General features: G+C 39.1%; 1 protein-coding gene across 3 annotated transcripts in view; it reads right to left on the bottom strand.

The window, feature by feature from the left end:
- Positions 1 to 2,279: 2,279 nt before the first annotated feature.
- Positions 2,280 to 15,142, bottom strand: part of MCOLN3 (mucolipin TRP cation channel 3) — a 20,072-nt gene continuing 7,209 nt past the window's right edge. For 2 of the 3 annotated variants that reach the window (XM_068199904.1, XM_068199906.1), the window contains exons 2-14: positions 14,422 to 14,651; positions 12,521 to 12,688; positions 11,850 to 12,003; positions 11,306 to 11,390; positions 11,129 to 11,225; positions 10,412 to 10,511; positions 8,442 to 8,554; positions 8,215 to 8,364; positions 6,166 to 6,267; positions 5,932 to 6,054; positions 5,211 to 5,417; positions 4,719 to 4,848; positions 2,280 to 3,538 (exon numbers count right to left, since the gene is read on the bottom strand). In XM_068199904.1, the coding sequence (XP_068056005.1) occupies positions 3,519 to 3,538; positions 4,719 to 4,848; positions 5,211 to 5,417; positions 5,932 to 6,054; positions 6,166 to 6,267; positions 8,215 to 8,364; positions 8,442 to 8,554; positions 10,412 to 10,511; positions 11,129 to 11,225; positions 11,306 to 11,390; positions 11,850 to 12,003; positions 12,521 to 12,688; positions 14,422 to 14,649 (1,677 nt within the window). In that variant the 5' untranslated portion in view covers positions 14,650 to 14,651 and the 3' untranslated portion in view covers positions 2,280 to 3,518. Of the gene's footprint in view, positions 3,539 to 4,718; positions 4,849 to 5,210; positions 5,418 to 5,931; positions 6,055 to 6,134; positions 6,268 to 8,214; positions 8,365 to 8,441; positions 8,555 to 10,411; positions 10,512 to 11,128; positions 11,226 to 11,305; positions 11,391 to 11,849; positions 12,004 to 12,520; positions 12,689 to 14,421; positions 14,652 to 15,142 lie in introns of all 3 variants that reach the window. The other variant, XR_011002265.1, reaches the window with a different exon arrangement.

Here is a 15,142-nt window from a genome sequence, read left to right as displayed (position 1 = left end):
TAACTTCATTATGTTAAAAGATCTGGGCTCTGCTGAAAACAAGAAGTTCTCCCTAACTGTATATGCAAAACATTGGCTTTGAAATAAGCCTTGATAGGAAAACAGCTGCTGCCCAATACAGCACTCTGTGACTTATTTTCATGAGGAAGTACTGACTATTGGTATTTTCAGGTGACTTTCCAGAGCCCAGTGAGAATCAGAACAAAGAAAATCTCTTACCCTCCACATCATCTCAGTCAGGGCTGAAAGCTCTGTTTCCCTTAGGAGGGGATATTTAAGCATGAGTTTATCAGATTCTTTATCTGCTTTCTTGTTCTCCCCAGCTGCATTTTACTGTTCTATCTGTGCCTGCTTGATTGTATCAGCATGAAGATACCGATGTCTCCAGGATGCAGCTTTGCTTGTGCTACCAGCATTGCTAATGCTGAGATCACTGATACTCTGAAGTCACAAGGGTTTTTTTTAGAATAAGATCATTGTCACATATCTTGGCTCTGCAAGGCCATAACCAGCACATCATATGTTGATAAGATTTAAGAGCCTCACCACACACACAACAGCAGCAGCCACAGATCTGACAGAGCTGTACCTCATCTCAAATGCAGCCAGCAGGCTCGAAAATACAGCATTGACTGGCTTCTTAGGTAAGCAAAATAGGCAGATGAAGATCTTAAACACCAAGGATCACACAGGTCAGAAACCTGGACAACCAAGCACTTAGACTGCCAGCAGTAGCACAAAGGTGAATAATACGAGTTTGAGTGTCAGCTTTTTTCTTAAAAAAAAAAAAACCAGAACGCAAGTATGAGATATATAATACAAACAGCATTTATTTTCCCAGTCAGAACTGGACATTTTGAGCAGTTGTAAGCCAGTAACCTTTCAGGGTACTGTTCTTCCCCAGTGTAACAGCCTGCACCCATAGCCAGAAATACATGATTGCTGCCCTGCTAAATTTATAAGCAGTCCCTTTTTTTCCCCTCACCCCATCCTACCCTTTGCTTTAAACATCCTTCTCCTTCTTTTAGATAGCCCTCCCCTCTGGCTTCACAGTCTGCCCCTGCCCATTACTGTCTGAAGGCAACTTGTAATTCTTCAACTCTTTCCTCCCCAAACCCACATAACTCCCAGCGATGCTAAATTAAAAGTTGTGGAATCCAGCAGAAGTAACAAGGATCATGGTTTTCCAAATAATTTCTGCATCTCAACTGATTGACTTTTTAGCTGTAGCACAAGCACATGTCATCACTTAAAGACTCTACCAGGGATTTCACTGCTTCACTTCAGGCAGTAGAAACCAATCTTCAGTGGAAGACTTCGCCACTTGTATTAGGAATAGAAAGACTCCGTATACTCTATATATTTTCCTGCTTTTGGTTATCTGTTGTAGATTTCCATGCCTTATGCTCATAGTGCAGGCTTCTATTAACCGGCTTTCTCGCTGCTATTCTAAAACTCTGTAAGAATTTGATATTTTGGAGCTCTGTCAAATTTTGTTGAAACTTGCTGCCAATTTCATAAGTTAATGGTGACAAAGCACATGTTCTACCCCATTTCTAAATTAAATCAGACCATTTATTGCCTTATAACTGGATTGGCAAACAAAGTATTCTGTAGCTCTTTACAAAATATACCTGTATTTTAAGTGAATTATTAGCTTTCTCTTAACTCTGTAAGAAAAAGCCATGTAAGTCTGCCTTCTGCATTTCATTGATCTTAAAGTGCTTGCCACCCTTGCCAGAGTTTCTTACATAAATTACTGTACACAATAGTGATGTGCACATTATATCTTGTGTGTTGTCAAAGATCCATAAGGAGTTAATTGTGTCAAGAGAAAACATGATCACTTAATATTTGCTTTTTGAGGCAAGACTGCCTTGTGTCTTCTTGAAAAGTTTCAAAAGTCTTCAGTCTTAGGTGAGTGTTGAAAGAGAAGGACCTCAGTACACAAAACTTTCAGATACTGTGAATAATCTGTTCTGCCTATGCCTTGTATTTGGTTTGCCTTTGCTGAATTTGAGGAGTGTTTTTAGTGTAAGGTTAAACACTTGAATATTTGTTTCTATGGCAAAATCTGAAATGCTGTTAAACATCAGCTGGAAGCAGGTCCTCAGCAGGGTCCACAGGAACTAGCATGACTACAGGAAATCCAATTCACACACTCCACACTGTTTCATGCCAGAAATTGCATAGCATTATTAAAAAACAAAGCTCCTATATTAACCTGGCAACATATTTACTCTAAAGATGAATACTGACACACCCAATACTTACTGCAGCTGTAAGTGTTTATTGTAGCACATTTACAGTGTGTAAGCATTCAGACAGAACATGTTTCGTGTCCTCTACAGCATTATACATTGTCACACACAGCTACAGCAATGTTGCTCACAAATGCAAGTTCTCTAAAATATGCTTCCCTTTAGCTTTCTATTCTGCTCCCAGAGTGAATAGACTATAGAAAATAAGGCATCCATTAAATAGTATCACAATCAACAAAGAATATAAACTAAGTTGTCAAAACTGAACTTTTATAAGAGCTAATGTTTCATCCAGCCACTGATAGTAGCAGGTCATTAGGTTGCTAGGAAACCTTCAGTTTCTAAAGAGTGGAGATTAGACTCTCAGAGACGTATCTCCTGTGTCTTTAACTCAGTTTAGACTTCAGGTTTACAGACTTATATACCAGAGGAAGATTTCAGATTTTTAAAAAATAGGTATTTTGAAAGGGTTTTTTTCTGGCTTTTCCTTTAAAAATGTAAGATCCAAACACTGTTAAGCTGAAGACTGTAACTGACTCTGCCCAGTGCTTGATACATGAGAACATTTCTCCACTCAGCTCATCCCTGAAACTTCAGTTCAGCCTGGCATATCCCAGCTTCTCTGAGAATAGATTGCCACTTACATCCAGTGGTACTTGTGTTTAAAGAAATATTTATTTTATGCTTTCAGCTATATTTGAGTGGTTTGTGTATCAACTCAGTGTAATGACTCCAGAAACAAATTATACCAAATTTCATAGTATTTTTTTTTTAATTTGAGTGCAAATAAACAAAAATTGCTGAGGGCTTTAGTGAGCTTTCATTCCTTCAGTAACAGGTCAGCCACAGACAGATAATGCCTACAGTACTGAGGGCTAGGTTGGTGTTCAAAGCTGAAGTTGTCCAGCACTAGTTCTACTTATAGTTGAAAGTTACTACATTTACATTCTACTCTTATGATCTAGCCAAGTCTCTGAACACAGAGACAGGTTCTTATGCCCTTTGCATTCTAGCACAATTTGACTAAGGAATCAAATAGAATAAAACTATTAAAAACCATCCCCAACCCCCCTGAACAAGCAGGTAATGTCTAAACAAAAGGTCTGTAAGTTTAGCATAAACTTCTGCCATAGGCTTACACTCGTTTTTGAGAAAAGCAAATTAAGTCTTCAGAGATAAGGTTTTCCACCAGCTCCACTGTCAAGTTCTTGCAATGTGTGCTGCTTTAAAGCCTCCATGATACACTCCCACAATCCATTAAATATATTCACTACAACCTGTACAAGAGAGGAGAGGGAAGTTGTCGAGTACATGCATCAAAATAATAGTTTCACTGTACAAGGAGCCTTAAAAATGCAACTGAACTTCTAATAATTTAACATCCATTGACAAGCAACTGCTATGAACCACCAAAAAATATTCTGAATATGAGACTGCTCTCCCAGATGCCTGATCCCACTGCACAGCAGGGAAATTATTAAATCCCCACCCTGACCCATCTTATGCTGGCTTTCTTGTCTGGTTGAACGGAGAGGTGTGTGCAGGAAAGGAAATATTAATGTGTCCATGCCCTTTATCCAGAGCAAGATGCCCTGCTCTGCTTTGTCCCAAACTTTTATCTCCACTAAGACACTTGGTCAGAACAGGGGCTGGCTCATAGCAGGCTCTGTCATCGCCCTGCTCCAAAATACATCCCCATCTCCTCCCTCTCATAGATATGTTCTATCAGGCATATAACAACACAGCTCACCAGAGAAGCCCAATACCAAAGAATTGCACATTTGATCTTTTTAATCAAGCGGCAAAATTTTTCAGCTCCCCCACCAAAAGGCTCTTTAGCAAGGAAGAATCAGACTTGCTGCCAGCCAGGTTAAATATAAACCACGTATCCTGCAATCAGTATTCCTGAAGAAACACAACTTCAAATAACAAGCATTTTCCCTCCATAATGAAAGTTAGGCAATGTTTTCCAAGCGCTGTGGTAGTATCTTAAACTGTATACTGTCTTAAAACCTTGACAAGCTGATTTTCTCCCCGAGATTCAGGCCTGTTACCTGCACAAGGTGTGATCAAAAAGTGGATAAGAGAACACTGAAGGAGTTCTCTAAGTCCTGCCTGTTGTAGTGAGTACAGGAAATGTTAATGCTTACACATTACACATATGGGATTCCCAAGTTACTGTATATATAATCTTACTTTCTGTATAATTTTTCACATGTTAAGTAATTCTTAATCTTTGGAAGTTCCCTCACATCTTCTAAGAAAATTGTTGGCTGTAGATATTTTGCTGAAGTGCTCTGTCCATTAGAAATAGTTTAGAATTTTTGTGTGGGTTTCCCCCATACACACAACTTCCCTAAAATTTAAGTACTTTTCATAACATTGTACCAGGGACATTTTTTAGCATTTTTTTGGGCATTTTTTACCTTAATAGATAATTTTAATATAGATACATACCATTACAACAACAGAAGAGAGATGCAGATCTTTCTTCCTCTAACCTGTACCTCCCAGAGTTTGGTGAGTCTTTGCACTGTGATATAAATCTCTTAAGCTCTGTCTCTGGAAAGCCATCTTGCTGGTAGTGCTAAAAAATGATACTTAATTAAACCTTTAAAAAGGCTAAAACCTACAATAACCCAAATTCTCCCCAGACCACTTTTCAGACACTGCTCAAGTCTGAAATTAGAAGATTCCTAGGACCTAATGTGAAAATACTGCTTTTTAATAGATATTTAGCTTCCACTGGAGCAGAAAAACAGACGGACTTTTTAAGAAAAATAAAGTAGAGAGGGATTAAAAACCCTCCTGTCATCAATTTGCACCATCAAAAGTAGTAATTATATTTATTCTTTAGATTGGCATGCACGGTAAGTTAAAATATTGAGGGAGATGACAGTTTTGATAGCATCAATCTCGCACTGTTATTCCAATTAAGTCTGCACTTACCTTGACTGTTTCATAAGTATCTGTAATGAGTGCAATGAAGAGACTCAGCACCATATAGATGAACAGACTGATGAAGGAGTAGAGGTAGATCCTACTGAATAACCAAACCAAGTAGCTTTTCTGCTGCATTTTTGCAAAGGTGGCAAACATGTCATCTCCATTGATCAATGAAAAAAGGCATTCAGAAACCATGTTCAGAGTGCGAAACTAGAGAGGAGGGAAGACATGTCACTGCTTTATTTGGACACAAAGACTGTACATAACATGAAGAACATACATTGAGATGGCTGGCTGTCTCAGATCTCTTCCTACACCCAGGGGATGAGAAGGTGCAAACAGGAAAATATCTGAGGAACAATTTGTCACCTCCTATACACATGCACATTCAATTCAGATAAGCAAATTTCTCTTTTAAGAGGGATAAGCATAATGTCTCCAAAGTTTTAGTCTGATACCAGTGTCTGCAAAATGGAAATTATTTCTTAAAATATCAGCATGTGATTGGGAGTCACAACAGCTTCCACTTCTGACTTGGAGCTTTCATAACTTGAGGAAAGTCTGATTGAGTCATGGAAGTCAGACTCCTCAAACAGAGCAGCATCACGTTGAAGATGCACTATTTTTACATGAAGAGAAGCCTTGACATGCAGAACTAGAAAGCAACAGTAGTAATCTCTCATTCTGTTATTGAAGCTGTCTTTTTCCATGGTCAGAACATTACCTTTACGTGGTATGGTCCCAGTACAATCCATCCACAGAAACAATAGCCCAGGTAGATCATAGCAGCACAACAGCAGAACCTCATTACATTGGGTAAAGCTGCTCGCAGTGTTAGGATGAGAAGCTGCACAAAGCAATGCAAACAGTTAGAATTCAACCAGATACTTCTTCCAGTCCTCTTATAGCAACAAACAGAATAAATACCAACAATATGAAGATCCCAGGAGATCCTTACATTATACTTCTGAAAGAAACCTAGGTAGCGAATGACTCCAAGCCACACAAGCATAGTAGATATTCCTAAGAGTATGCTGCAGACATCATAACTTGTCAGACTCTGAAAAAAAGCAAGAGAAGAAGCAAAAAAATAATAAAGGAAAAAATGAATTATTGTAACAACTTCCAGATTCTAAATTGGGACTCTCATTATTACAAAGATTTGTTTAGAAATATTTTTCCTTCGCTAAACTCTCCCAATTAGAAATTAGTTTGAGGCAATATACATTAGAGAGAGGTCCCACAAAAGAGCAGGGGCACTTTGAAGTGGAACTAATTTCATAAGTTGCTCATGCCTTTACACATGGCTGTTTGTAAAACAGATTCTAACAAGATGAGCTTTATTTGCAAGGCCAAGAGTGCAGGTGCACTGCAGAAGCAGAGGCACCTCCTCTGTACCCAGCTCACCAAGATCTGCAGTGGCACTACAAACATTTTTATGCTGCTTCCAGACTTGCAGCAACTGCTTCTGGAACCTGCACTGACAGATTTCTCAGAGCATCTTAGGAATCTCTGCATTGCATCCCAATGGACAGTGTAAACATGACACAGAACAAATAAAGTTCTTCCAGTAGTTAGGAAAAGGTCTTTGTAAAAATTAGCATGACTTATCAGCATTGCTCAGATAAATACTTAGGAGGATCTTGTTATGTAGTTGGGAACTATGAGCTATATAAAGCTATCAAGGAGAAGACTAATTAGCTTCTAATGAATTCTCTCTGGAACTTATATCTATTGGCACTTTGCTGTTTTTTCCACCTATAGATACTAGCTCATTTTCATCCAAATTAGCATGTACTCTGTTCCTGAACTGCAGCTCTACTCTGACATAGATTGTGACAGCTTATTTGAAAAGAAGTTTTCATTCATTTTTGTTTCTATTCTCCTAAGAATAAAACATAAATAATAGATATTGGCAATGGATACTGGCTTATCTTTACGATCTGCATAATTCATTTAGAGCTTGACAAGAAACAAATTTAGGCTACTTTAATGTGAACTTGTTATTCAACCACTTTCATACAGTAACATGGAACAGGATCTTGTTATTATGGTCCACAAGGTTGCAAAATGGACCAAAATGTACCTGTAGAGAGGAGTTTTAGTAAAATACTCTTACTTATATAAATAGATGTATGTATAATATAAGATACAGGAATCCCAAATGTAAGGTCTTATTCCAATCTTGTTCTCTTCTTTGCTTTTCCCAAAGCAGGATGGAGCTATCTCTTGTCTTAGCCAGCTTCCTCACAGCTTCTTTCTACTTTCAGTGAGTTTATAGGTCCTATGGTGAGACAGGGCAATTTGTACAGGGTGTTTGTGATATTCAAGCTGTCAGCAGATGGATTTCAGACCCATCCTCTCATCACTAGTGTCCAAAGTTCACTATGTTGCAATGTCACACTTCAAAGTCTGCTACAGATTTTTTGAACAATATTATCTGAATATCAGAGTGCTTCAGGATAGCATATTATAATAATTTTTTCCCTAATTCTGTAAAACATAATGTTTTACATATTTTGAGTTTTGTTCATATCAATTTTATGTTAGAAAGTGAAAGCCCAGAACCTGCTGTGGCTGGCTGTTAGGTACATGCTGGAAAACAGAAGCTGGGAAAGCAGCAAAGTGATATTTAAGGAGAGAGACTCTGTTAAACACTTGTAAACAGAGTTCCAAAAGTTAAATTCTAGATTTGAAGAAATTCATCAAATGAACAAATATAAGTGTGGAAGGCAGGAAGTCAACAGTCAAACTTTCAGAGATGAACTACATTTTATTCCTCAGAGTCACAGGGAGCAAAGATAATTCAGCACTATGATATAAAGTGATATTTAGAGTTTTTAAATCTTGCTACTAGAAACAACATGCAATTCTAGAGGAGAAGATAGAGTTTTAAAATGTCGTGCCACTCAGAAGCAAGTACAGCCAGCCTAAAGTCCTCTGAGAGATTTAAACCTATGTTGGACAGAAACAGTTTTGCTTCCATCTGACAGTGTGAAAAGCCTACCTTAGCTTGTATCTCCATCTTTAGAGTTGATCCAACAATAGTTAGGACATCACTAACTATAATCAGGATGTACCATCCATTGACAAATTCCATTTGATCGCTGAAAGATACTTCTTTCTTATAATAATATAGGAAAAAGCTTACAAATTCCTAGGGGAAAGGAGGAAAGAAAACAGTTAGTCAGTCTTACACAAGACAAGGCTTTCCAAAGAAGGAGCTATACCCACCCTTTGGAGCCAAATTCCTTTAATCACTGATCGTGTGCAAAGGATCAATGAAGCCAGACAAGTCAATATGACAAAAGCATCAAAGATCATCATGTAATGAGTGTTCTTCTGTACTGCAAGAACAAAAATGTACATGTTTATAGTGCCTTTATTCTTGTTGATCATCATTGAAGTAAAAATCAAGTTTTGAGATAGATGTTGACTATATTTATACAACCGAATTAAGAAAAAATAGAGTATTTTTTTCCCACAAAACCTGATCTGACATATTTTATGAGAGACACAAGTGCATCTGCACTACAGATACCACTTCAATAAATTTAGGAGGGTTGATACCACATCAAAAATATACCAAAGTGTGAGTGCTTCTTACAGCCCTGCAGGATTATAGGTGAGAGTTAATCATTTTACAGGGACTGGAATGGCCTTTGGAATCATAGAGATGTTCAGAAATACATTTTTTTTAAATCCTAGGAACATTATTATATGTATCTTCTCCTTCAGGTCAGTATTTGATAATCAGATTTTCTGTCCTAGGGCAGTGCAGATAACTTGTACTGTTGGTCAGCTAGTCAAGATCAGCATTGAGTTAGACATGAGTTCTCCATCTCTTATGTTACTAAAATTCACATTCTTGCTCATCTTATGTTAAACAAATATTTGTTTGCTTGTTTTTATACCTACCATACAGCTGAAAATAGGTGACACAGTAGAAAGACTAGATTTTTAATGCTAAAAGGATGGTGGTTTGAGGAAAAAAAAAAAAAAGAATCAAACAAGGAAATGCTAAATTTGCAAGAACATGCACCAATTCTACAAAATGGGCTCCTGAAATTCTAGCTGACTCACAAACTGCACTGCTCAGATAAAGCCCACCCAGTACTTCCCTGTTACACTGCTGCCATTTCAGTTGGTTCTGCCTCGTAGTGCAGAACAGCAGTAAGTTGTGATTGTGCAGCTGCAGCCATCAGTGTCCACCTTCCCTGGGTTTCGGAAGGTCCCAGAGGGGCTCCGGGAGCCGGCTTCGCGTTTGAGGCGCCGGCGGGCACCCAGCGCGGACCGCGGGGCTCGGCCCCGGCAGCCGCCCGCTGGGCGCCGCTGGCACGGCAGCCGCGAACCCGGGCCAGCGGGGCCGAGCTCCGCGGTGCGCTTCCTCCGGCCCCCAGAAATTTATTTCAGCCTGGATCTTTACAAAAACACCGTTTATCCTTTTCCGCTACCAGTCCTTCATTCCCCAACACAGGCATAGCAACAGAGAAAGTGGCAAAGTAGAAAGAAGGACCTGGTTCATCCTGTAGCATAGTGGAATCTAAAAGTCCTGGAAAGCCTCTGACTATCAAAGAGATTATTTTTGCTAATGAAAAAAGATTATGTTTTGACCAGGACAAATATCTGCCAACTAAGGTGGCTCACTCTTGTGAGTGACTTATAAGAAATTTAACTATCCTGTGCACTTCCATTATAGCCAAATACACAGGAAATAGCATTTAAGCAACAATAAGTGTTTCTAGCCATTCCACTCCAGCAAGCTTTACCAACAATGCTTCCTTATCTTTCCTGGGGCTAAGTCCTGAAATAAGAGTAAATCAGCTTCAACTTTCCACCACTATCATGTGTCCTGTTGCCTGGTGCTAGAACGTTTCACAGCTCTGCTTTAAGAAATGAGCAGCATAAGTTCAGTAGTGAAAGAGAGAAGGATGTACAGTGAGACATGGAAAAATTTTTGTTTGACATTATCAATGGCACAAGCCTTGAGAACTGCTACAGAAAGTAATGGTGTGGTTGGAGTCCCAGGTTTTCAGATTAGAGGTTGAAGAACAACAATTTCTGTGAAAATCAGATTTAGAGTGCACATACTAGAGATTGTATGTCAATGGTGCCTCACCTTTTCATAAAGAAAAAGGTTAACAAACATTTTGCTAGTGGACAAAATTTCAGCATGAAAATTTGAACACATTTATGTCACTTACTTGATCCGGAAACATGCCAGTCTTTACATTCCCTGATCGCTATATCATTGTCTAGACTTATTTTAATTCTTCCACTGTGTGCTTTATTATCAAACACAATCTGTATTAAAAACAACAACAAATGAAAAAAAGATGCATGTCTTTATAAAGTTATGCAGTTGCATGTGTAGCCCACTATATTGTTAAGCCTGCATAATGATGCAGAATAATTCTCCTAGGGAAGAAGTTACAAAACTTTTCTAAGCTTAAACTAATTCAAGTATCTTCAAATAAATGCTGTCAAAATGAAAGACAAATCTGCTGAACCATGGATTTGCCACAAATTGTTTGATCAACTAGTTACTAGGTGATTTTTTTTAAACTACATTCTCATTCCTCTATGATCTGAAAACAACCTTTCCTAGTAGTATCTCTAAAGAGAAGAGATTTACTCTTCCATTATACTTCATATGGATTAGAGCACAAGTGGCTGTAAGCCAAGCAAGTACTTCAGGACCACATCAGGAGCACTCAAAGCTTAACCCCCCACAGTGACAACTGCTGGTTATTCACAGGGTATACTACAGGGTACACTAAGCCATAACAGAGTAATCCAGGCACCACTGACCCAGTGGTACTCAACACTCTTCAGAAAATGGCTGTGCTGACCATGTGCAGTAAACCAGCAAGTCATTTTCTGGTTTTGAACAGAAAGATACTTGGCAGGCTTCCACATACCCGCAGAGTGAAATCGTAACAGTCGGGGAGCTCGTGGTGACGAACGGTCTGGAGGTTGATTGCCTTCAGATTGAACATGAGCTGCACTGCCACCAGCCTGCAACAGAGCTTCAGGTCAGCCCTGCACAGGGAGAATGCACCAATACCCCAACACAGGAGGTGCTCATTCCTCCTCACCTGGGGAAATCCAGAGTGAAATTCAAATTGTGCTTTCCCATTGTTGTGTTGTCTAGTGAAGTCGTTGGCTCAATGTACAAGCAGTCTGGAATGGATAAGGACTCACAACAATATGTCATGGGTTATCAGGTTCTTTAACCATAATCTGCCTGTCCCACTCCCGAGGCTGTTATGAGTGGTTGGCTACACCAGACAAGATAGCACACTTGAGTGAGGAGTCATCTGAGAAGCCAACTGACAAATACACTGGCTTCCTTAAACACCAGCCAAGTTACTCATCATGAATTCACAGGGATCGCTCCTGAAAATTAGCCCCAAACACTTGTATTAGATGGTCACTGGTGCTTCTTTGTGGCATTAGACATTGGAGGTGAGGGCTAGAGGTTAGTTACACAGAACTTTTCTAACCAGTTTTGGCTGGTAGTAAGTTCAATACAGATTATGTGATAAGACTATACAGTACTGTAAAGCTTTTTTTAAGACTGTATCAAAAATGTAGGTCTCATCCTCCCAAAGAACTGATAAAATAGATTAGGTTCATCACCAGTCACAATCTCTGGGTCTATATCAAAGGTGTCATTTCCAGGACAGATGATTCCTCGCTTGTAGAACTGCTGACAAACAGCCAGAGGTGTCTCTTCTGCTCCCCTCTTCTCATAAGCATGATTTCCAACAGAGATGTTGGGTAGCTGGAGGTACTAAAGTTCAAAACAAACAAGAAACTTAAATAGCAATAAAACTGTTAGTCTCTGAGAAAAAACCAAACCAAAACAACAAAACAAAGCAAGCCAGAAGTGTTTGGATTGGTTATAATGCATCTCTTTTATGTAGAACTCACCTAAAGAACTGTGAAACCTAAACCACACAACAGATGGGTCCTCAAATATCTTAAGGTACTTGACAAAAACACTAAGTACAGGATTTGGATCTAAATACCTTTTTGCTTATTATGTTTCTCTCCTTACAATCCTTACTGGAAAGCCTAATTTGTTATTTGCAAAGAATTCTGGCTCAGATCCAAGGAGTGCTTTTAGTGTAGAACCAGTACACTCATTAGCTTCAAGGATGTTACCACACTGCAGTGCTCTAGCAATGACAGAAAACCTAAATGAGCTGATGTTTTAGTCTTAAGCAATTGACACACATGTTCAATTCAAAAAAAGACACCCAGGCAAAGATCATATATATTGTACATATTGCAGCAACAATTCCTACCTGGTTTATTGCAAAGAATATCTGGTCATAGACATCTGTTTGTGTGTATACAGCATAGGTATCATCCATTCTGTCCATATATCCTTTCAAGAACAGATGTTTGAATGCAATAGTGTTCTCTTCTTTGAAGGCAACCACCATTTGATTGCTCAGTCCAAAAACCACCAGCTGAAAAAGACATTTATATTTCCTGTTCAAAGACAAAGTTGGCTTCTGGATTAAGATATGAGCCCTGTTCTACGAACAGTCAGTCTTCTGCCTCACTGGCAGACATGGCAATTACATGCAGGCTGCTCCATTCCACAGCTGGTCAAATGAAAGTTTGACTTTAAGGAAACAGTGGGTTTCACAATGTGCCTTTAACATGTTTACAGCATCTTGGCCAAGGACTTGAATTTTTACAAAGAAAATGATACCATCTCAGGTTCGAGCTCCCTATATACTGTTACACATGCTTTGTTAGTTCGGCCTGGCGTCAATTGACTTGCCCTGGGGGAATATCATTGTTCCTCAGCCAAAAAGGTAGGACTAGAACTAACAAGACCCCACTTTGAAGTCCTAACTCCAGTGCACAAAAGGGGAATTGAGGACAACTCAGGAAAACAAACATCTCCCAATCAAGTTTCAGTGGAAAAAAAGCTGCGCTTGTAACAGGATAACACCTGAAGCTAGTAAAAAAAAAATATATTGCAAGCGTTCATGAAAAGTGAGCATAAAACTCTGTTAGCTATTATCCAGACTGGAAAAGGTTTTTAGAAGTACATGATGTATTGTTACTGGGAGCTCACAATTCTCTTGACTATTGTTTCAAATATGGTGTCAAGTGTATTGTGAAGAAACTCATCAGAGATAAGTCTGAATCAGTAGTCTACAGATTTATGGCCATGGTGCAAACTGGATATGCAGGTTTTGATAAGGGTAACTCAGTTACAGAGATACTGAAATGCTCTGAAGGCAAGCTCAGCAGGCTCAGCACACAGAAATACACCAGCAAACCAACACTGCACAGACTGAATTACCTACAGGCAGATTTTCTCTGAAAATACTAAATCAGCAGTAGTTTCTTTCTTATTTGGGTTCTTCCATCATCAAATTTTACTTTTAGTTGCAAAATGTGAGAGATGACAATCAGAGAACGATGACATATTTAAAAACAAAACCGTAAGGGACACAAACATGCTGCCAGATGCACAGCAGAACTTTTACTGCAGTTTGTGCCATCATTCATGCAAAGGGAAAGAAAACATTCTTTTCTATACATGTATTGCCATAGCACTGGCATGACCATAAAGGGAAATCACATGTGGGCAACTCTAAAGGATCATCTGAGGCCTTAGAAAGGTTTTGTGAAAAGTTTCTTCTGCCTTAACCACAGAACATTGAGGCAAACAACTGTGTTTTGAGCAGTATATAAATGTGCTATATGAAATCTGTGGTGCAAGGCTGGGTGAGAGGAAGAGTGAGGAAAATTTCTGAGGTTTTTTTCAATGCAAGAATTTGTATGCCATATTCAAGTTATAAGCAAACCAAAAAAAGTAAAAAAGCCACCAATTTCAGTTCTTATCACTGTGATATCAAAACAGAAATGACTTCTCTCAAACACAACAGTGAAGCAGGTATTGGGGTAACAGATGTGTAGGGATGCCATCCTTTGGGGGAAAAAAAATGGCAGAGGAAAAAAAAAAGTAAAGTAACAGGTCAAGTTGAGCCCTTAAACATAGCTCCTTTCATCTGTACTGGAAGGCTATTTTTTTCAGTCCAGAGATCTTTGCTACATATATGCAAATAAGATAATTTTGCAATCTATCCTTTCCCTGTCTCTGCACCACACCATGAATAGCATGTCTCCTGCATTCATTTGACTTCCCATAAGCTGAATCCCTGCTTCCATAGGTACTCACCTGAACTGTAACCATTACTATTTTGAGTAACTGAATCCCAAGTTTCCAAGGCTTTCTGCCCCGGGCCCAAAATTTCTCACATGGGTTCATGAAGAAAAATTTTAGCTTCCTTCTAAGCTGGTCTTCCAAAAGCCCCTCCTGTGATACTGATGAGTGTCGTTTGTAGCTGCAAAGGTTTTCATCATCATGTGCACTGCAGCTGCTCACAGCCACTTCAGGATTTTCCATTTCTGAAAAGAAAAGCAGTCCTTGTCCGTTGAAAAACCTGCAAGCATCAATATAGTAGCAGCAGATCCATCTGCACTAACAACCGGGACTCCAGAGGTGTTTATCTTCTGTGAAAGGCACTTACACTTTACACTGAATTTCAGACCTTTCACATATTATTGCACACATTCTGCAGAACTCCAAGAAAAATATGGCCAAGTTCTTAAATTTGCAGCTAGGCTGCTAGGACACTTATTTAATAGTGGAATTTCTGTCTATTTGGACTTACAGGATCACTTCCTGAAAACTTCTTCCTCTCTCACTTGACAACAACAGCATACGTGCACGACATCCTGACTCAAGAGGAGCACCAAAAGCCTCTCATGACCATTCACTCTTCTGGAAAAATTATCTACTGCTGTAGCTAGTATTTTCCCCCACACCTAAACCTATGTCCAGTCCCTGAAAGAAATGGAATTTTCAAGAGAGGCAGTGATTTTCTTATACATTACTA

This window comes from Anomalospiza imberbis, chromosome 9, assembly GCF_031753505.1.
Source record: "Anomalospiza imberbis isolate Cuckoo-Finch-1a 21T00152 chromosome 9, ASM3175350v1, whole genome shotgun sequence".
NCBI lineage: Eukaryota > Metazoa > Chordata > Aves > Passeriformes > Viduidae > Anomalospiza > Anomalospiza imberbis.
This window is presented reverse-complemented; position numbering and strand designations above follow the sequence as displayed.